At 32.8% G+C, this 22,773-nt stretch overlaps 1 protein-coding gene across 3 annotated transcripts in view; it reads right to left on the bottom strand.

The window, feature by feature from the left end:
• Positions 1–2,207: 2,207 nt before the first annotated feature.
• LOC143235832 (uncharacterized) overlaps positions 2,208–22,773 on the bottom strand; it is a 28,840-nt gene continuing 8,274 nt past the window's right edge. For 2 of the 3 annotated variants that reach the window (XM_076474052.1, XM_076474053.1), the window contains exons 4-10: positions 20,871–20,920; positions 17,847–17,997; positions 17,504–17,586; positions 14,869–15,057; positions 14,174–14,633; positions 8,911–9,023; positions 2,208–8,694 (exon numbers count right to left, since the gene is read on the bottom strand). In XM_076474052.1, coding sequence (XP_076330167.1) covers positions 8,644–8,694; positions 8,911–9,023; positions 14,174–14,633; positions 14,869–15,057; positions 17,504–17,586; positions 17,847–17,997; positions 20,871–20,920 — 1,097 coding nt within the window. In that variant the 3' untranslated portion in view covers positions 2,208–8,643. The remainder of the gene's footprint in view (positions 8,695–8,910; positions 9,024–14,173; positions 14,634–14,868; positions 15,058–17,503; positions 17,587–17,846; positions 17,998–20,870; positions 20,921–22,773) is intronic. The other variant, XM_076474054.1, reaches the window with a different exon arrangement.

The following is a 22,773-nucleotide window of genomic DNA, read 5'->3' as shown; positions in this document are numbered from 1 at the left end:
GTGGGCAGAGCAGAGATAACCCATTATGTAGCTTTGTGCTTAGTTACAAACAAACAATTTAATTTTGCAAAAATAAATGTCAATGTTTTTTCTAGGGTCCATACTTAAATTTCTAGAACTAAACTTGTGTTTTCATTCATCAGATGGAAATTATAACAACCTCAGATGTCACGAGGCATATGATTTACGTTGTGTTACAAGAAATAAACACAATTCTTATAACCTAACTTTTATTTAATTTAAGTAATCTGATTATTTCATGGGTAACCTTTTTATTAACAAAAATTTCAGTGCTTTTCCAGAATCCTGACAATAAATCACGTTTTTCTAGAATTTCCAAAACTGAAACTTTAAAACTCATTTTCTATGACCTATCAGGATACCTAGGACCCTATATGAATCCTGTTATTAGCTTATTCTAAATTTTCTGTGATGTTCCAGGATACCTTGGAAACTTTGGGAATCCTGTTCTTGACTTTTTCTAAATTTTTTAAACTTTTTTTCACTACAATGGCTGGCAATACTACATGTATTTTAGTTTCAGTTCTAATGAGGTTTCAAAGTCACTACCCTACACTCAAAATAAGGTTTAATAAAATATAAATAGCTTAATAATTTGAACATAAATAAGAGGAAGTATTAAATTATCTTATCAGATTCTTTCATTTGATTCTTTAAAAGATACAGTCAGTTAATGTTTATGGTAATAAAATATATTAAGCCTAATTTTTCATAGAATCAACAGGGTTTGAGTTTTGATATCCTTTATCTTCATGCAAAAAAAATATCTAAGTCAGGGTTTTGTTAAATATGAGTTGCAGAAGATTTGAATTGGGGTTGCAAGCACTTTTGAAACATTCATTTTTATGTAAAATGTGCAGAACATATAGCAGTATATTTTATTACATTTTACAAACTCAGAACATTAAAAACTTTATCATTAGTCATCTTTCACTCTCTCCTTACCCAGTACTTGATGTTGTCCTTCTACTGACTAAGCCTTCTGAGAAAAACTTATCTAGAGTTGTATCACTTTTAACTGTAGTAATTGCCAAGATATTCTTATGTTCACCACCAATACCAGGAAGTGACACTGAGTTATGGCTGCTGGAAGACAAACTTGTTGGTTAAGTGACTCTTAATTGAACTTTATCATAGTAAATACAATCTTATATCTCAGTCTTAGCTCCTTTAAAGTTCACTTTCTTTAGTGTTCCATTTCACATGCACACATTGCAGTAGCACATAATGGAGTACTTAAAGCCTTAGCTAGATCATTATTCTCATGTTACAAGTATTCCATCGGGTGGAATCTGCATTACTCTTCCATCCATGTGAATCTTGCATTAAAATGTGACCCATTTTGTATTGCAGCTGGAAGAGCAGCAACATACTTACCCAGTTTTACATGGATTGTCCTGTTATGTAACTTGACCTTTTTTTTTTAAATCCTCCATTTTTGTTTGGCTGACCCATTTATTCTAATCTCATTGTTTTGTTACATGTAAAATGGTTTGATAAGGTATCACTACTTTCTGTTCTGATTATTGTCTTAATTAAGGGTAGGATTCCATACAGATGCAGCATTTTAGACCATTATGGTATTATTTCATTTTCAGAATTTCCACAAGCTATTAGGCCCTTAAGTTGTTAGCAGTAAGTCATCTTTGCAAACCATAAAAACATTTTCATAAAAAGTATTGATATTTGTGTCACAATTGTTAAACCAGCAGCATGTTACCAATCTCAGATTAATATCTGTGCTACAGTTGTCAAACCAGTAGCATTCTAACAAGCTCATAGTAATATCCGTTTTACCGTATAACAAGATGAAAAACAATAATTTTATTTCTCTTAATATAAAACCAATAACTAGCTTCTATTTTCAGTTCTACATCAGAGATAAATGTTCAAATTAATAATAATAGTGGGATACCAGCATTTCGGAGAACTGTGGAAGGAAAAACCCTGCTTTGTATCACTGTTTTGATAAGCAGTGTAAGAGATCATATTTAATAGCTGTTTTTTCTTTCTGTTAGAGCAAAGCCATAGTGGACTATCGATGCATCTACTATGTGGAATCAAACCCCTGATTTTAATATTAAAAGTCCATAAACTTTACAACTGTTCCACCAGGAAACTACTCGATAACTTACTCCACATAAAAACACAATAACATAATTCCAAAGAAATACAGTATTCACATGTAATAAACAATAATATACTTTATTTTAATTTGTTCATAAAAATGTTCATACAAGATATTCATCTAAATATAATAATCCATTTGTACCTCATAAGATTAGAAAAAAATTAAACCACAAATTTGCATCACTGTAATATTAATATAAGTTCAAATCCATGCATTCTGTTGGATGTCTAGCACTTTCTTACAACTGGAGACTGAAATTTATCTATTTACTACTAAATGTACATCTAAAATAAGCACAGAAAGAGCATTACAACCACAATTACAAATGATAGGTTTAAACATAAACAGTATAATTGCTCATTATTTATTTATTATTCCAAATCAGCAGTTTTCATCAAAATCTCATCTGCCTTGTTTTACGTGGTTGCTGTTCAGATTTCATCTATTTTGTGTTATAGTATTTTCCTGTTTGTTTTCATCTGACATTTACTATTTGTCTACATATGATGAAATGTGTTGTATTCTTTTACCCAGATTTTATCAGCATTGGTGAGATTGTGATTTTCATTCCAAATTTAGTTGCATGAAAATATTGTAACAAACTTTTACTGACTTTGAATTATGCTAAAAAATATTTTGCCTAAAAAATCTCTTCATCCACATTATTCTTTCATTATTTAAAAAAAATTAAACTTTTTGGTTGTAACAAAAACATAAATTAAGTACTTTTTATATAACAATTTATTGGTACGTTCATAAAGTTTAAACAAAATATTGGTACTATTACATCATATCACGTATATGCTAAGATATGCTCAAGTTATCACTATTTATCATATTTGCTTGTTTGGAGTTATTCAGTAGTTGATTCAATACATCTATGACATTGATATAACAAGTTAAATGTTTCAATGACATTTTCTATTTAAAAGTGAGAAAAATTTAATCTGTATTCAGGTTTAAAGATAATTCTTAAATTAATATATGGATGAGCTTTATGAAAGGCTTATGTAATTAAGTTTGCATAATAAATACCTGCACCATACATGGCAACATTACTGACAACTTTATTACAAACATTCCATTTTAATTGTAAGGAGATATTTATTCTAGATAGTGATTTTGAATGCAAGGAGGATCAATATCTTAATGATTTACTGATTTAAGAATTATCTTTAGACCTCAATCTTTTTCATTCATTTATGTAATTCTAGATAGCTCCATACACACACAAAATATTAAGTATGCATAACACACTCTTAGTAAATGTGATGTAGCAGTACATCAGTAGTTCATTAAAATTTCTTACAACTGGGAACAATGAGAAAAGTTAACAGATTAAGGCAACAGTTTAAAAACAAATTCACTATTAACTTACTGTTGTAGATAAGAGGAGTGAGTGTTCATTCTTGTTGGAGTTTTAGATTCAAAATATCTGCTATTTTTTTTAATTTACAAGTTCCAAGTTATTAAGACATGCAAGTATTTATAATATGGTATATAAATTTGTAACATCTTTTAACAGCAATATAAGTATCTAGAGATTTAACGTGTAAATTATATAGTAAATTTAAGTATTTAGAAGCTTGACTCATTGCAAACAGTTTAATACATTCACTTATCATAAGTTTTACATGTTGTAAATCATGTAATACACTTAAGTATTTAGAAGTATGACTTGTAAATTGTATAATACATTTAAATATTTTAAAGTTTGACATGGTGTGAAGGTCTTTATTTGTTTTAAATGTTTAAATTGGGGTTCAGTCATTTATTTTTAATGAAACCTACATAATTTCCATATACAGCAAATGTAGAAATATATATATGGAAATTGCATTCACTGCAATGCAAAAAAACAACAATCAGAAGCAAAAATTCAAAGACCTAAGGTATAACATGCCTCTTTTACCAAAACAAAATAATTTCATTGTAGAATCATCATAGTTATTATTACAGTAACACCAAAAAAAAATGTAACTAGCTTGCTGCACCAAGTAAAACATTATTATTACAGTAACACCAAAACAAAATGTAACTAGCTTGCTGCACCCAGTAAAACATTATTGCAGTAACACCAAAACAAAATGTAACTAGCTTGCTGTATTCATTCATATGCAGCAGAAGGTAACACTATACAAGTGCAATTAAAACTTTAACCCATGGTTTTAACAATCAATTTCATTCTTGCAGAATAATTAACATTTTCTTAACTTTCACAATATCTTCCTATTTGTTCATAATTCTCTTGGTAAACTCAACCTATATCTGTAGCTAAGTCTCCAGCTCTGACAATTAAAGCATATTTTAACACAGGCTATGTATGTCAGTTAAGGTACAGTCCAAAAGAAATTCAGCTTCATTAGGCAAGATACAATCCAATACAGAAATCACCTTTGTCAGTCAAGCAGGCCTAGACCCAAGGAGCATGTACCCCCCTCTAAATGCATGCAAATGTGTCCTTGAAACCCTGAAACATGGTCTTGTATATAGGGGACATACAATATTATTTAGTTCACATATTTTACTGCCTGTTGTCAAGCCATATATGCATCTCCAAGGAATTGTAATATGGCATGGCTGGGGAGGGAAAGAATGAGTGGAGCCTGACTACATTGTTAATCTTCCCTACAAATCATGGTTACATCTTGTAAGATAGTTGAGTGGGTAGGCTTGTGTAAGTAGGTGTGTTTCTTCATATAATTGCTTGCTGTGGTACCCAATAGTTCATGTTGTTGTTGTTTTTTTAACTTGGCATTTATATTCTTGTGTATAAATGTAAATGTTTAAGCATTTGAACGAAGCCAGTATGAGTAAATATTCCTGTTTTCAGATATAGTAGTAATGCCATAAAAACAAAAACAGTAATCTAAGTCTGCCTGTTTTTAAAAGAAACATGACTGACAATAGCAATAAAGAAATTCAGGCACACTGTAATTACACTCCAGTCCTCAAGAAAATGCCAGAAGATTGATGCTGCAGAAGAGCAAGGCCTACAGACAAGCATAGTTCCATTGGACATATGCTCAAGTGATCAGTTTCACAGATGCAGAGTACCATACAATATAGGTTTTAGGTACAGCAAAATTCATGGCCATTTTGAAGTTACACAAAATATTAAAACACATGATCACAGACTCCAGTTTTGTTATCATTTTGAAGTTTCACAAAATATTAAAACTTATGATCACGGACTCCAGTTTTGTTATCATTTTGAAGTTACACAAAATATTAAAACACATGATCACAGACTCCAGTTTTGTTATCAAGTCACTGTTTCCAACAGCTTTCATTGCAAACTTTCCAGAGGCATGTGTACAGTGAAGCACTTGATGGTAGTTTCTGTCTCCTGTGTGTACTCTTTGCAAAGCTAGAACCCTGCCAAATTGGGATTTTAGTTAATTCACCATTAACAAAATTCAAACATGTACTGCCTACCTCAAGAAGCATAGTGAAATAGAGTATCAACACAGGTCTATGGCTGATTATGCCTTGGTTTTCATCAGAATTATGGAATAGTGCCAGTTCATCATATCGTGCAACAAGCTAGGTTCAGGATGACAGCTCATATCAAGAAGACTGGCATAAACTTTAGTCGATTTTAGAAACAGTTATCTTGTGTGCCTCACAGGATATTGCTTTCCATGATACTGATAGATCAGATATCTTTCCAGAAAACAATTCTGGTCGTTTTTCTGCTATACCGGATTTTTATGTAACTTATGAATATTCATCTCTTGTTAAACATTTCAAGCATGGTCCTAAAAAAATGCTACACACAAGTCTAAAAGGATTCAGGATGAGCTGATCAGTGAGTGTGCAAAATATATTCATTAACAACTAATCTCAGAAGTGAAAAAGGCAGACTGCTTTACCATTTTTGCAGATGAAGCGATAAATATCTCTAATAAAGAACAGATGCCATTAGTGTTTATGTTTTATGATGGGGAATGTTCTACAGATTTTATCAAGTGAGATGAGGTTGATTATACTACATCAGCTAATAAAATTATTGAAAAACTTCATAGTTATGGCTTAGATTTCTCAAAGTTGTGTAGTAAGGGTTATGATGGTACAAGAGAATATGTCTGGTTAAAATAAGGGAGTTGGCTCCTATCATTAATGAATTGTGTCCACGTGCACTTTACATTCACTGTAGTTCACATGTACTTAATACTGCTGTAGCTAAGGAAAGACAGCTTCAACATGTACAGAACATGATGGGTACCCTGACTGAAGTATGCAGATTTTTCAAGTATTTGTCTGAGACCCAACAAATGCTTGATGATGACATAATAAATGTGTTCCCTCAGAGTTCTGGGCTAAAGTTAGTTGATTTGTGTAAAACTTATTGTGTTGTGCAAAAAGAAGCTTAAAAAATATTTGGTGAGCTTTATATACCTCTTGTGGAAACTATGCAAAATATGTTGAGGATGGAGTATCCTGGAACTTGAAGTCAATTTGTAAAGCAAAATCACTTGTTTCTTGCAATTAAACAACTGGAATTTCTGATGTCATTTACTGTGTCACAATGCACTTCCACATAAAACCTCTCAGCATGACCCTTCAAGGATATGATAATGACATCTGCACAGCTATGTCACAGATAAGATATTAAACAGTGTCATGGTGATATTGATCAAGTTGGTGACACTTTGTACATGGAAGCTGTTGCTTTAGTTGAATCATTTGATGCCTCTAGACCTTCACTACCTCATATACAGAAATGGCAAATTAATAGATACAACATACCAGGAGATTCTTCCGAGGATATTTTCATTGCACCATTACAATTCTTTTCATTGATTATTTACTCTATGGACTCAAAACTTGTTTCCTGTCAACTCAACATGTTCTTCTGAGTCTCTCTTGTATTCTTTGTTGATGAATGACTCAGAAAGGAGGAAAAAGGTTCTGAAGTACAAAGAGTCAATGGTCAGTGATTTTCCATTACCAGAGTGTCTTGAAACAGAACTGGAATAATGGCAATAGAAATGGAATGCCCAACTCACTGACAGCTACACTCAGGCAAACCTCCCCTTTATTTTATCCAAACATACATATTATGCTCCAAGTCAGTGCAAACTAACCAGTCACTTCATGCAAAGTAAGCATTTCTTCAGTCGACTGAGGATTCTCCAAAGTTACTTTCACTATATAATGGTCTCATCTTGCTGAATGTTTATAGAAACATAAACATACACATAAATACAGTAAGCTTCAGTTCACCCAAGACAGATAAAACCAGGAAATATTTTGGATGATGAAAGAGTGTCACCAAGTGTAAGATTTCTTCATATTACATAGGTAAACTACTCTTGAATAAAAATTAATTGTTTTGTTTTTGTGTTAAATTTAGTAAATGACTTTGATTTATTAATTTAAAATTACATTAGTAACATTTAGTTTTGGTTAATTTGATTTATTGTGTTGACTTTTGTGATTTGGATTGCTATGATAATGAATGTGCAATGCATACACTATTAACAAGCTTTTCTTTGAAAATAATGGTTTTGTATATATTTCTTACTTACTAGTAACAGACCTGCACCTTGCTTTCTATATTATTAAAGTATTAACCAATCTTATTTAATTTTAATTAAAAGTATATGTATGCCATATGAACACTCGATGGTCCAATCTGTGCCCCCCTAGACTACCCTCTCTGGGTCCAGCCCTGGTCAAGTTGCAGTCCAACACAAAGATCAGTTTCATCAGGCAAGGTAAAGTCCAACACATATGTCAGCTTTTTCAGTCAAAGTACAGTCTAACACAGATGCCAGCTTTTTCAGTCAAAGTACAGTCCAACACAGATGCCAGTTTTTCAGTCAAAGTACAGTCCAACACAGATGCCAGCTTCTTCAGTCAAAGTACAGTCCAACACAGATGCCAGCTTCTTCAGTCAAAGTACAGTCAAAGTACAGTCCAACACAGATGCCAGCTTCTTCAGTCAAAGTACAGTCCAACACAGATGCCAGCTTCTTCAGTCAAAGTACAGTCCAACACAGATGCCAGCTTCTTCAGTCAAAGTACAGTCCAACACAGATGCCAGCTTCTTCAGTCAAAGTACAGTCCAACACAGATGCCAGCTTCTTCAGTCAAAGTACAGTCCAACACAGATGCCAGCTTCTTCAGTCAAAGTACAGTCCAACACAGATGCCAGCTTCTTCAGTCAAAGTACAGTCCACAGATGTCAAAGTTCTTCAGTGAAGGTACAGTCCAACATAGATGTCAGCTTCTTCAGTGAAGATGGTGTCCAACATGGAGGTCAGCTTCTTCAGTGAAGGTGCAATTCAATAGATAGATCAGTTTGGTTAGTCAAGATGTTGTCTGGCATAGAGATCATCTTTATCAGTTATAAGATTTAATGCAATACAGAGATCATCTCTGTCAGTTAAGGTGCAGTCCAAAGCAAAGACTGGCTTCATGAGTTATAATGCAATACAACATAGGGTAAGCTCCTTTAATAAAGGTGTATCAAAACACAAAAATCAGCTCCGTCTCTCAGTTTTCACCACTTTCTGGTTCTGGGAAAGGTGATTCTAGCAATATCACACAGACAGTGTTAATATTGTATCCCAATATGGTTTCTTAAGAACAACATATCTTAATATTAAAGCCAATTACATCCAACTCTGAACATTAATCATGTACATTTACAGCTAACAGTTTTAAACTCACCAAAGTATTTAACATTGTAATCTGTCATTCTTGGTTAATTACCATATTACTTATATGCCTTTGTCCTTTCCACTTACCTTGTTATTTAGCCCTTTATTCTCTTCATTCTGGTAATTTAGCTCTTCATTTTGGTCACCTGTGAGTAATATGTCTCCATCTACATCTAAACCAGCACTGTCATCTTCAGGATCTTCAAAAGAAAAACTTATTTACAAAAAGTAATATACTTCAAAGTTATATGATTTTACTAGCACAAAAATGTTTTATATATATATACATTTAAAGCATTAATATTAAATCAAAGTGTAAGGCTACAGTTCATCCATAAAGACTGAAGGTTTTATTCACAAACATTGTATTCTTCTTAGGATCCCCAGATGTTTGATGGAAAGAGCTAATTACAGCTTGTGAATATAGCTTAACCATTTGGGAAGTACCCAGAAAGCAAGACCTGCACAAAACATGGTATTTTCACTTAAGATATGGAATACACCAAGGGGAAAAAAAAATGCTACTACAGATTTGTTCAGTATGAGCTAAGTAAGTATGAGAACAAAAATAATTTTATATTATAAATGGTACACTTACTATACTGTAAAAATACATATAGTAATACATGAATTCAACATAGTTTGGTGAAAGACAGTATGTGGAACACAGGTCTAAACAATTACTAAATTTGACTCTGTTAGCTGAACTGACCAAAATTAACAATTTGGGCTATGAACATAAAAACACAGGTCACATAAAGCATTAGATTATTTGTTTAACTACAACCTCTGAAAATAGAGCTTCCCTATTATATTTAAGTACCTGAAACAGAAGAGACTACAAACATTTATATATCTAGGTCTATATCCACAAAACACAAATAAGTTAATTCAACTTTTATTTCCATACACAGATGTTGGAATGAATGGTTAAATACATTATGTAAACAGCTTTAGCAAGTCAGTTCGGTTATGTTAAAACGTTTAAGTTTGGAACTTTCACAATTTCTTAACAAATACTCTTTCTATATTATTAGACATCTATAAAGAATAAAAAGAAAATTAAAGGTCAATATCCACATCAATAATTAGATTTGTTTTTACCTTTAACAATCATGAGATTCATAACATTATTCCTACTTTTAACAATCACAATTGTGACATATGTGACACAGTTTCAACCTTTGACAATTGTTCTTTGTACCTTTAATAATTATCATACTATGAACTTATTGCTACCTTTAACAATTGTTATTGTGCCATGTTTCTGTTCCTACCTTTAACAATCATTATTGTGCCATGTTGCTGTTTCTACCTTTAACAATCAATCATCATGCTATAAAGTTGTTCTTATCTTCAGGTATCAGTATTATGCCATGATGTTTCTTCATATCTTTAATAATTATCATACAATGGAGTTGTTTCTATTTGTAATAAAAATATTCTTAAATGGTCTACTTTTCATTTGTCAAACATGTATTAAAGCAATATTTTCTAATGTGTATAAAAGCATAAAATTTACAGTACATTCAGATACTAACTATATATTGCAATAGTCATATTTACAATATTTATAAAACAACTCCATGTTAACAAAATCATCCTGTAATGCACATTATATCACATTAATTTCACACAAGAGTTGAAGCTGAATATATCAAATTCAATTGTATCAATATATTAAAATAGATTGATCATGTTACAAAAAATATTTAAGTTTACACAAGTTTTGTTCCCTCACAATATCACAAGATTATATTTATAAATGTTAACATTTTCCTACACTGAAAATATATTTCCAATAGATTTTTATATCCCCTCACATAATAGCTTTTTTCTCAACTTGCACTACCTTCCATTTGTGTAAATGATTCCTCACCACTAGCCTTCATATTCCCATCTACCCTTATGTCAGGCAGCTGTGCAAGTCAGCATGCAACAACCCTCTACCAATAGTAGCATGACACAACTACTAGCTCAACTGACTCCCTCTCCATAGCTTAGCTCAACTTCACTTAGAGACTGAGCAACATCAAAATAAAAGACACCAGAAGTGGGAGAAGAGTTACAAATTTACAGGAAATACATTTTCAGTGTAGGAAAATGTTAAATACCAATACAATATCTTACATACTCTCAAATAATAGCTAGAATCTCACACTGGCCTGGTGGAGAGACCATTGTAACATTACCTTGATGAACCCCCCTTCAGAAAGTGACCAAAATAAGCCAAGTATACTTTTCACCCATGAAAATGATGTGTCACAATAAAGACAGAATCACAGGATGAACCCCACAAATTATAGGAAGGGACCTCTGGTGTAGAGTGGTTTGGGCACAGTGGATTGTAAGTGGGATATTGACTTCAATCACCAACAATACCTGGCCCATGGTAAGAAGAGGGTCCTCCATCATTCATCTCTCACATGGGAAACAAATCTTTCATTCCAAGGACCCATATCATCATGTGTGCATGTACAACTCAATAAAAAAACCAGTACCTCTTAGGAACTGACATTTGGATGTGGCAGTTCAATTTTAGTCCAGAACCAGGTGGCATACAGAAGGAATCATCCAATCCACAGTAGAAGGAGGGTATCTAGGCCTTCATATGTGAAGACTTAGGCAGCTGATCCACTTACAAGTAACACTAGTAACTTACCCCCTCCAAGAGCTGATAACTGGATGATGGTAGAAGGAGAGTGCCCAGCTGGAGGTATGAGCTGCATTTTAGAAGACATCCTCCAGGTGCATTATGTCAAGGGCAGAAGGAGTATCTGTACACCAGCAAAACACCACCACCATACTCCCAGCTGAATGAAATGAAATTGCAAAATTTTGTTAAATGGAAAGTGTCAGGATGCTGGATGTGAAAGTAAGTATCTGAGCCTTCATAACACACAGATCAGAAGCAAGAGCCCATCAAAGAGATAGGTATGACTCTCTGGTGAATTGATGAAGGTCAAGGAAAATAAATAAATTATGGAGCATCAGTCCCTCGTCTTCTTGGGGACAGTTAACAAATGGGAAAAGAAACCTGGCGAAGAATGATCCATCCATTCCACATTGCCCTTGTGAAGAAAACCTAGAGATGCCTCGAACAGATTCTGACTGGAAATTTAGAGATATGAAGCATAACAAACTAAAGTACGATAAACTAGGTTCTCAGAAAAAAAAACAAGCAACTGATTGAAATTCTGTGCCAATCAAGAAGTGAAGTTGAGTAATGCTGCATAGAAGGAGTCAGCTGTATTAGAAGTTGTGTTGCACTCTAATTGGTGAAGGGTTGTTGCATGCAAACACACAGCTACATGTGAAAACACACAAGGGTAGGTGGGAACATCATGGCTTGGAGTGACCAAACTTTGTGCATATGGAGAACACCAAAAGTCAAGAAAAGTTGTTATGTGTAAAAGATGAGGTAGTCTTTTGGAGAAATAAGTTGTAAATTCTAACATGCAGGATCAGACTTGTTGATAAAACACCCATAATATTTATAGTTGCTTTATAAACCCATGTCATTACAAAGTAGAATCATACTTGTGGAAGCTACAGTAACTGGCAAAGACACAAATGTTACTGTAAGTAAATGTGTTTGTCAGAAACAGAATTAATGCATTACAATACTCCACCATTCAACAGTCAAGTTTTTAATTTTGTTCTTACATAATGGTGCTTATTACATTAAGTAAAAATTACTATGAAGTAAAACGTTTACAAAAAGTACTAATGTTTAGTTTCATCATGGTCCCTCCAGACAAAAAGAAAAACCTTAACACATAACCTATACTTCAACATGCTAACACTATATAATCACCATAATAATTAATACCTCCACCTCAAGAGCACACTGTGTTCCATAGTTTCAAAACCAAACCAAAACTATTAATCCAGTTCTGTAAAGTTGCACAAGCTCATCTTTACCTTCGATGTTAATTCTTTCTTGTTCCTAACATCATTTGTTGATTGACAAACAGTAAATTTTTACCAATATACCACTCAGATATACATTAAATTACAACTTCTTAAATAAACATGATGTATTCATTGAACTATAGACCATTCGATAAACATGACTTAATTAGATGTTCACTGGTATAAATCCTATTCTCTGTATAGAGATTCCTGGATAACACATAAAACCATATTCTTGAAACATTTATGTCATATTATTAGTTACTATCAATGAAACATTCTGTGTTTCAATATTTCTTGAATTCACTTTTTTCAAATCTCCAAATTACTGGTATAATATATTGCCATATTCAGGTTTTATTTAACAGTCAATAGCAATATTTTACCTTTCTCTCAGAGACACTGCCCATCATTGACCCCTCCCCAAGCCATACTTTTCATTAAGATGTTGTGTGGCAATGGTTAGTGATACATGTTTTGTTCAGTAATGTTATGAAATAAAATAAATTACTGATACATTATTTAATGCAGTTGTTATAGCTACTTTGCTAATTAATTGAATAAATGTTTGTACAGATATGAAATAAAACGAAAACTTCTCAAAACTGCATACATTTGTTCTATCTTTTTGTTTTTCATTTTGACATCTATGAAACCTTTCTTATGCAATTATGTCAATGATATAATATATACACCAAGTATGACTATTTCTTCTGTGACTACTGTCATAGGGACTGTTTTATTAATACACTAAACTATTAAGATCAAAATAATTTCATTTAATGAAAACACCCTATCTTTAAATAGTAATTTGTAAAGGTCTTTTAGGCTATACTAAAATGATCTTTCATAACCTAGTTTTAGGAAAATAAGATGAAGCCTTATGCATGGTACTCAAATATCCTTTCAGCAAAAATCTAGGCACTGGTTACATAATATATTATGGCTGCATTTGTGCTTCATGATAATTAATGGTAATCAAAGTGTATCAATGTATAAAAAACTATGTTTGTGCATAATATATATGAAATTTGATGTGCTTAAGCTCACTAGAATTAATCTGTGTGCAATGTTTTTGTGCTAATGGTAATTATTTTTTCATACATGTCCTAGAAACATCACTGATTTACACTAAATTTGTGGATGTTTTCCAGGATGTGAACACAAAATATAAAATATAAATTTTCCCATTTCCCCAATCTATGAGAATTATGATATATTTGACAATTTTCATTATGTTCTTCCTACCTTTAACAACTGAAATACCACGAGATTGTTCCTATCTTCAAGAATCATAATAATGCCATGATGCCATTCCTACCTTTAGCAGTCATAAACATCTTACAACCTTGTTCTTACCAATCATAATCATGACACAACTGATGTAGCTTCTATTTTTCTAATAATAGTAATTAAGCTATGATACTGTTCCTACCTTTAAAATCATAGTCAATATACTGTTTTTTCACTTTTCTTTTCTCCTTAACATGACTGCCTGTATGGAGTCGCCTTCTTGAAGCTGCCACCCTATCAGCTAAAACATAATCACCATGTTCGCTGTCCCACTGTCTTTGATTGTTTGGTAATTTAGCATTTTCTCCAGGTAGGGCTTTCCTTTGAACAATAACAGATTTCAGATCATTGTTTGGTTTTTTCAATGGTTCACCTACAGGAAATTTTGGGAGACCTAAATGATTAAAATTCTTCTTTGTTTCAATTACCCCATTTTTATTGACAAAATTATTTGGCATTTTTCTATGGTTAAAGTACATTCCTTCACTATTAGCTAAGTCAACTTTTGGTTTCTGCAACATTTTAGGAGAGTAAAAGTGCGGTATGTTTTCAAACTGCTTCCTGATTTTTTCCTCATGAACAGGTGGTTGATGTTGAAGGACCTAAATTAAAAAATAATAATATTTCATAAGCTATCATATACATGAAAATGTAATGTAACTTCCTGATTTTAAAAAACTCAAAAGTTATATGCTAATGACTCTTAAATTGTAAAGGAAATAAATTTTAAATCACAGCTGCCCGTTTTGTAAAAACTTTCATTTCAATATCTTCAAGATGAAACTGTCAAAATACATCAAACCCTAATTTAATCTGACAACTAATAACCACTCTTACATTTCCAAAGAAATCAGGCTTTCCTGGTTTTACCAAGTATTGGTTTATTTTTTGTGCAGTAAAACTACTGGGCATTTGGTTGACATTAGCGTTGGACTGGTTATTTCTTTCCCTGATGGAACTAGCAATAGACTGGTGAAGTTGAGACTGCAGCTGCTTATACTGGGCTCGTAAGAAGTTCAACTCATCCTTGAAAAAAAACCAGAAAAAGGACAGATTTTGATATAATTATTGTAAATTATAATAACACAAAATAAACCTTCTATGAATAAAATAAAAAAGTTAGCCTTTACTTAATAAATTATAGTGAGAATAAAACTGACAACTTTTAGAATAAATGTAAATTTATATTAAAACAATAAATCTGAGGACTTCTGGAACCAGTGATTACTTGAAACAGTTTAAAACAGTGGTACTAGGTTTGGAAAATATCTTTCAATGAAAACATTTTTGTCTCCCACTACATGGTACTTTGGAATATCATCTATAATAAGATACGATTTCGATCCATGTTATCAATTTTTGAGAATGTCACCTCTTAACACAGCTGTTTTACTTGCTCATTAATAGTTACAGTATATCATCCCTTATTGGATATTTTTATTCAAACATCCATATTTTAAGAACATGTCAATTAAAAGAAGTTCCTGCTAGTTTTTGACTTTACTATCAGTTTATGAGACCATCAGTCATGAAAAGAAACTAGTGCTATACAGAGTTTTGATATCACAACAGAAGCAACTGCATATCAGATTATACTGTCATTAGAATTTAGATCAAGATTATAAAGTTATTAACATGCAAAATTCTACAATGACCAAACCAGAAGTGAAAAAAATTAAATTATAATTAAAACTGGTATGTACTGTTTATTTTTTACTAGTGTATAGCCAATCAAAAATGATGGACAAGTACGACAATCCTTACCACACAGTAAATACATTTTGCAAAATCAAGCGTGACCAGCAAAGAAATACAAAAGTGCAGTCAAGTCAGTGAAAAAAATATTAGTAAATTCCTATGTGAGTGAATCAAAAATTAAGGTATGTTAATTTCTAGTAATAATATATCTTCTATACACCAACATGTGCTACAGAAATTAAATAAAAGAATTAAGATAATTTGTAAAAGAATTTATGCTGTACTCATAGAATAATTATTGGTGAAAATCAGATTAACAACTTTTTATATATAAAAAGTAATTGCATTTCATTAACATTATATTTTAACGATGGCTTTTGTGTCATATTACCTTATAAAAAGTAAGTGCATTTCATTAACATTATATTTTAACGATGGCTTTTGTGTCATATTACCTTGTTTGTTTGAAGTTAAGCACAAAAATATGCAATGGGCTATCTATATTGTGACCACCACAGGTATCAAAACTTATTTTTAGCATTTTAAGCCTACAGACATCCTGCTGTGGCATTGGTGGTAATGTTACTTAGTAATAAAAGTCTAACCTAATATTGTTGTTAATCTATGTTCCGAAAGTACAAAGTGAAATGAAGAACCAATAAAACTAGAAACATTTTTCTTAATTTAGACTCTCTGATGAGTAACTAAATGTGTTTTGTATTAAAAACATTGATGATATAACAGAAAATAACTTAATTAAAAAAAACATTAAGTTTAAAGTTGAATCAATGTTTTAACTTTCATGATAAATTTTATGCACATAGTTCCATGCTAGTTGATCCTAATACTCACTACACATACAAGGTTTCATAGAAACATTCCCTCCATCATGGCTCCTTTGCACCCCTATCACTAAAATCACAATTGGCAGACAGTAATCTAACTACACTATTTGGTGAATGCATTTTGGCTGTTGTGACTCCAACTATTTCACAAAATCAAGACAAACCAAGCTTGACATGACACACACTGGATTTTATATAAGTTAGATTATTTTAATCAAGCAAACTTTAAGCTTTTTAATGTTAATAACCATGGACTTTTCAGATAACAATATATTACTGCAGTTAATATATTCCATGTAATTTTTTGGATTGTACACGAATGACTTCTCAAAAACATTTGGTTGTAAATCTAAGTATTGAATTATGAGTAAGAAGAATTCTCTCAGTGCAAAAATAAAATGATTAAAGTTGCAAAAAATGAGATTTTCTTCATTATGAGGCTCATACATCTGTAGGTAAACACTTGTTAGATAAAATAATTATAAAATGAAGCCAAGCATAACTACACACACAGACATACCAGACCTGAATTTCAGATCAAAACAAAGTAAATACCGTTTGCAAGAACAGATCTTCTTTACTTTAACTGTCAAGTCATTTTCTTCAAATTGTACCATTATATGACAAGTAACAAACAAATCTAGCAACAGTAAACTTGAACTAAATTGTTTATATCAACTCCACTAAAAATAACATGGTTGGATCATTGCAAGTTATTTTACATTGGTTCATTTTTAGTTTAAAACCCAACAATTCTTTTTAAACAGTATTTTTGATTCACTTGTCCATTTTCTATTTAATAAGTTGTGTTAAACAGTTCTGGCAAACAACAGCATCCTCTCAAGACTCTTGAATAAAGTTGACACAAAATAACATAATATCAACAACTCACAGATTTCTCTTTTATAAACATAATATCAACAACTCACAGATTTCTCTTTTATATCCCATTCTAGTTTCAGGTTTTGGTTTTCAAGTACTTCCTTTTCTTTCAACAATTCTTGAAGCTGCACTATAAATCAAAAATTAAAAATTTTAAACAGAGAGCAACAGAACACTTATTTTCTACATTTCTACATTAGTACAGCACTGGAAAGATATATTTCAATGTTCACCACATGAAAGCATTTAGTTTTAACATTTTAACAGTTCCATAACATGTCTTCTCAATATCAATGAAAACATATTAAAATATATTTTGCTGGTCTATATGAAAATCTGAGAATAAATATCTGTTTTTATTTATATAATGTCTTTTTTTTTTAATCTAACCATGGAGTTTGTTGGATTCGAGTTCCTTCTGCTGTTGCACTTGTTGAAGTTGGCTGGTCATTTCTAATTCCAGTTGCTGTTTTTCCTCCTTCAGGAAAGCTACATCTTGCCGGAGCTGACCTAGTTCCTTCTGAAGTTTCTGAAAAGTGTCCTGAAATTTATAAGGAAACTACTACAATGAACATGTATGCTAATTAAATAAAGAGCCAAAAAACTCACAAAAACCATTTTCTAAATCCCTTTGTTAATGTTCCATAAATAATATAATATAATATCAACATACTAGATTATAGTGCGAAATCAATACCTTAAAATGTACACACTGGTAAGTCATCATCAGATTAAACAATATAATATTACTTTGTTTGAGCTATAGTCTCTGCAATGATTTTAGTGGTAAATCACTATTCAGTGAAACATCCAGAAGTTAACATTTTCCTTATCTCAAAATATATTTCCAATAGATACTTACCTCCAAACACAGAATAACTTGATCCCACAAACATCTGCCTATGAGACTTGTGTGCAAGTAATTTTGAGTTAACTCCAACTTAAAAATTACATGTTTAATGTGAGCTATGCAAGTGCATAATGACATCATTACGTGATGATAATCCTCTATCCTGAACAGTTGTACAACAAAACTTCATTCTTAGATAATGGAAAACAAATGTGCACCTTAAATGGGGACAATGGGTGGAAAACTACATGGAGGTATCTATTGGAAATACATTTTCAGGTAAAGAAGTGCTCAGATCCCCATTTGATGTCTGCCAGAAAGATCTTTTAATGCAGAGAATGCAATTGGTGTCTGCAAAATCCTGTTTTTAAAAGAGTCAACAAGCAGATATTTATTTGGTGGTGGCTTTATTCATGATAGTGTATGGTCAAGATCAGAGAACTGAGTAGTGTAAATATCATGAAAATACCTCTTGTAGTCATGCTGAACACCTAATCTTAACAGGGGGTACTGGTAGGACTAGAGCAGATGGGTTGAGTGCTTTCCATTACCCCTGACATGGTGCAGATTTTGAGAGATAAGTAAATCCTGGGAAGCAACACTAGCCACATGGAGGAATCCTCTGAGAGAGAAAAGGGTGATGAAAACCAAAATAAACATACACTTCTTGAAAATGGTGGGTAGATTGAAGAAGAGCAATAAAAGTAAGTCAAAATCATGCAAAAGATGAAACAGCCAATTGATGAAGATAATGGGAAACAAATGAGTGCAAATACATGCCAGTCTGAATGATCTTGTCCAAAGGTCAGCAAAAACCAAAATGGCAAAGCTATCCAGTAATCAGATATGTTGGAGACCAAACAACCATGGTTAAATAACCATATGAAAAAAGATGGTCCACAGTAGGGTGAGTCAGAGGAAGTGAATGAGAGGTGGACTAATGTTGAAAAACTACTTGCCACTTCTGTTGATAGACAGACAAAATTCAAGGATGACAGAAATGAGATATAAAGAAAGTTACATGATCAAAGAGTAGTCTGGCCCTGCAGGTAACAGATCAAATAAATTCCACATGTGAAAATGAAGGGAAGACATCCCTGGGTGAAAAGCAGGTGAGGTTGGGGTTAGAGAAGGGAGAGGGGGAATGGGGCAGAAAAAGAAAGGGCCTGGAACTCTATTGATGAAATAGAAGAAACCAAGGTTGTGTAGGCCAAAGAGGTGCCACCAATAGGACCCAACAAAAAATGTTGCAAATCAAGTTGAGGGCATTGGGAAGGAGGTGCAAAAGAGGATAGGTGAGATCAGTCCAAGCTGAAAGCATGAATCACCAGTTCTGAGGGATAATAAACTGGGGACCAGAAGAGTAAAAATTTGGTGTTGAAAGAAAGTGGACTTTGTGTCTGACTGAAAGGAAACTCAATCAAAATTTTGAGAATGGAGGAACCCATACTACAGGTAGATTCCAGTCTGGCTAAGACAAACAATCCACCACCAGGTTCATAGTTCCTAGTACATAATAAGCTATGAAACTTACTTGAGGGGCCAGAGTCCTCAATATGGAAAGAACCTAACATGCAAAGTAGAAATGTGAAACTTGTTGACAAGTCATTCCACTGTTGCCAGACAAAGCAGTGAAGGGCGAAATTTGAGATAAGATATCAAAACATGCCCAGATGCCCCAAATAGTTGGTAGGCATGAAAAAACATCTAGAATACTTGACTATCAAGCCTAACTGAACAGTCTCCTGTAGAAAAATTTAGGTGGAAGAGAAGGAGTTTTCCCAAGAATAGGCAAAGAGAAGCCAATCTTCCATTTGGTATTGGACCTATGCTACAATCCATGAATGTTGCAAATGAATGCCCCTATAACATGATTGAAGATATAAGGAGCATAAGCATGGAGTTGGACAAAAAGAGAGAAAATGTTCTGAGGACAGGGCAAATAGAATGTGTAAAAAGAAAAACATCTGACACATCTACCTTGGTCAACCACAGACACAGTGAAAAAGACTACGACAGAAAGAAAATAAACTCTCCATTCAGAACTTTAAGACAACTAGTAACTAGTTGGTAAACACCAGGTTGATAAGCAGACACTAGTCTCTGGTCTTGAGAACTACAGAGTAACAAGAGCAATATCCCAGAACAGAGATAAATACTTTTTAAACAGCATTTTTGTCCAAGATGTACCTTAAAGATGCTGAAAATAAATTAGGTCAGATGAAGGAGAAAAGAAAACAGAGATAGGAGAAAGAAATGTGCATTAGAACCTGAATAACAAAAACTGTCTGCCAAAAATGGATACCAAAGGATGGTGAAGTGAAACAGACAGGCATTCACAGGGTCAGACTTGATAGAATAGTCACCAACAAGATAAGCAACAACACTAAGGTTGTGAAGTAGAAGGAAAGAAAGAATGAATAAGATTGGAAAGCACAAATGGAAAGAGAAGATGTGGACTAAGTAAGCATAAGAGAGATCATCAACAAAAATGATTTTAGGGGTAAATTATCATCTGGTAAAACACTAGGATTTAGCTATCATTAAATTATTTAACATATTACCTTTTCTGTAGACAGTTGACTTTCCAGAACAGAGAGTTTTTTTTTGGAATCTGTAAGTACAAGCACACAAAAGTATGGTATGCATCATGAAAACAATCTGGGTAGTTGCTTTAATAAACTTTTTAAACATTGCAACAGCATATATTAAATAACAACATAACAAAAGATTGAGCACTTAAAGCTATTTTTACACACCTGGTTTAAGATATGAAACTGACAAATTAAGAAGACTGTGAAACAAATTATCCGCAGTATTAAGTGATCTTTTTATCAAAATATGCTTGACGTAATAGCTAGTAGCATAACGAATAAACTCTCTTTAAACAAGACAAAACCATTTCACTCTTGTTCTCTGTGGAAAGAATATTTATTCTGATGATAAAAATTTGTCACTAAGGTGTCAAGACTAAAGTTGGCATTTATCTTTTCAACCCATTCTCAGTTCATTCTTGTTGCTTTGGCTACCTTACAAAAAACTGATTCAACTACAGTGAAACCTCATTAATCCAAATCCATTTGTATTTTTTTCTGGAATACAAAGACATTGAACCAGTCACTTTGAATACAAATGGTGTGCTACAAATAACATATGTTATCAATCAATAAATTTAAGAGTGCAAGCTAGTCAGCATGAAAATACAACTGATAAATAAAGAACAACTTTATGTACAATAAATGTATCAGTTTATTATTTTGTCTTATCAATAATTACACAAATAGCACAAACAAAGTGGCATATTATTTCATTATCTTCACATGAATAATCACTTTGTTTGTACCATTAACTTACCAACAGAACAACATATACATAATTCATGTATTGTTTTGTTGTATAAATGCTGATAATGTTTTCATTTTGGAGCACTGTAACTCTACTTGATTGTAACATAAGTTACTCTGATGACTTCTCAATGTCTGTTACAGTATATATGTAAATTTCTGCTGTGAAAGTTTTTATAAAAATACTGTCATAAACCAGTTTACACAGTGAGTGCAGGTGTTTCGTGGTTAGTGATCACCACTTGATCTCCTGTTCTAATCAACTCCTACTTGTAGTCATACATGAGGTCTGATCAAAAAGTTCTAAGACTTCTACTGTTATAGATGCCAGAACAGAGGCAGCAAGCTTCACTGAGGTGTGTACAAAGTACAAATAGTGATCTACCCCATGCACAAGCTATTTCTCCAGACTTTACACCTGTATTGCATAAACCGTGTTCAAAACAGACGTATCTCTTGCATCTGTCATAAATAAAATGGACAGAAAAGAACACCAAGACGTTTGCATCAAGTTTTGTGGGAAAAATGGTAAAGGAGGAACAGAAATCCTTGAAATGTCATGAACTGCCTTTGGTGATGACTGACTAAGTAAGGCTGTCGTTTGTTAGTAGATAAAATGCTTCCAAGATGGCTGAGAATCGGTCAAAGATGACCCATGTTCTGGGCAACTGTCGACATCATCCACTGATGAAACGGTTGCTCAGGTGAAAGAAAAAATTAGAAGTGATTGATAATTAACTATCCATTAAATTGCTGATGAACTGGACATTTCCTTTGGATTGTGTCAGGTTATTTTAACTGATAAAATGCATGCATCAAGTGTCAGCAAAATGTCTTCCAAGACTGTTGACAGATGACCAAAAGTTTCACAGTCAAAAAGTGTGCAAGGATCTGAAAAGAAGGTTAGAAATTGATCCTAATTTTATCTACGTTATTATTACTGGTGATGAGTCATGGGTACACAGTTATGACCCTGAAATGAAACTTCAGTCATCCCAGTGGAAGTCTCCATTATCACCACGTTCACAACAATGTGAAGACAATGTTGATCATGTTTTTTGACGTTTGAGGTATTGTTCATCATGAATTCGTACCTCATGGCCAGACAGTTAACCAGGCCTTT

This window comes from Tachypleus tridentatus, chromosome 12 (genome assembly GCF_004210375.1).
Source record: "Tachypleus tridentatus isolate NWPU-2018 chromosome 12, ASM421037v1, whole genome shotgun sequence".
Classification (NCBI taxonomy): domain Eukaryota; kingdom Metazoa; phylum Arthropoda; class Merostomata; order Xiphosura; family Limulidae; genus Tachypleus; species Tachypleus tridentatus.
The sequence above is the reverse complement of the archived record's forward strand: the minus strand, read 5'-3'. Positions and strand labels throughout refer to the sequence as shown.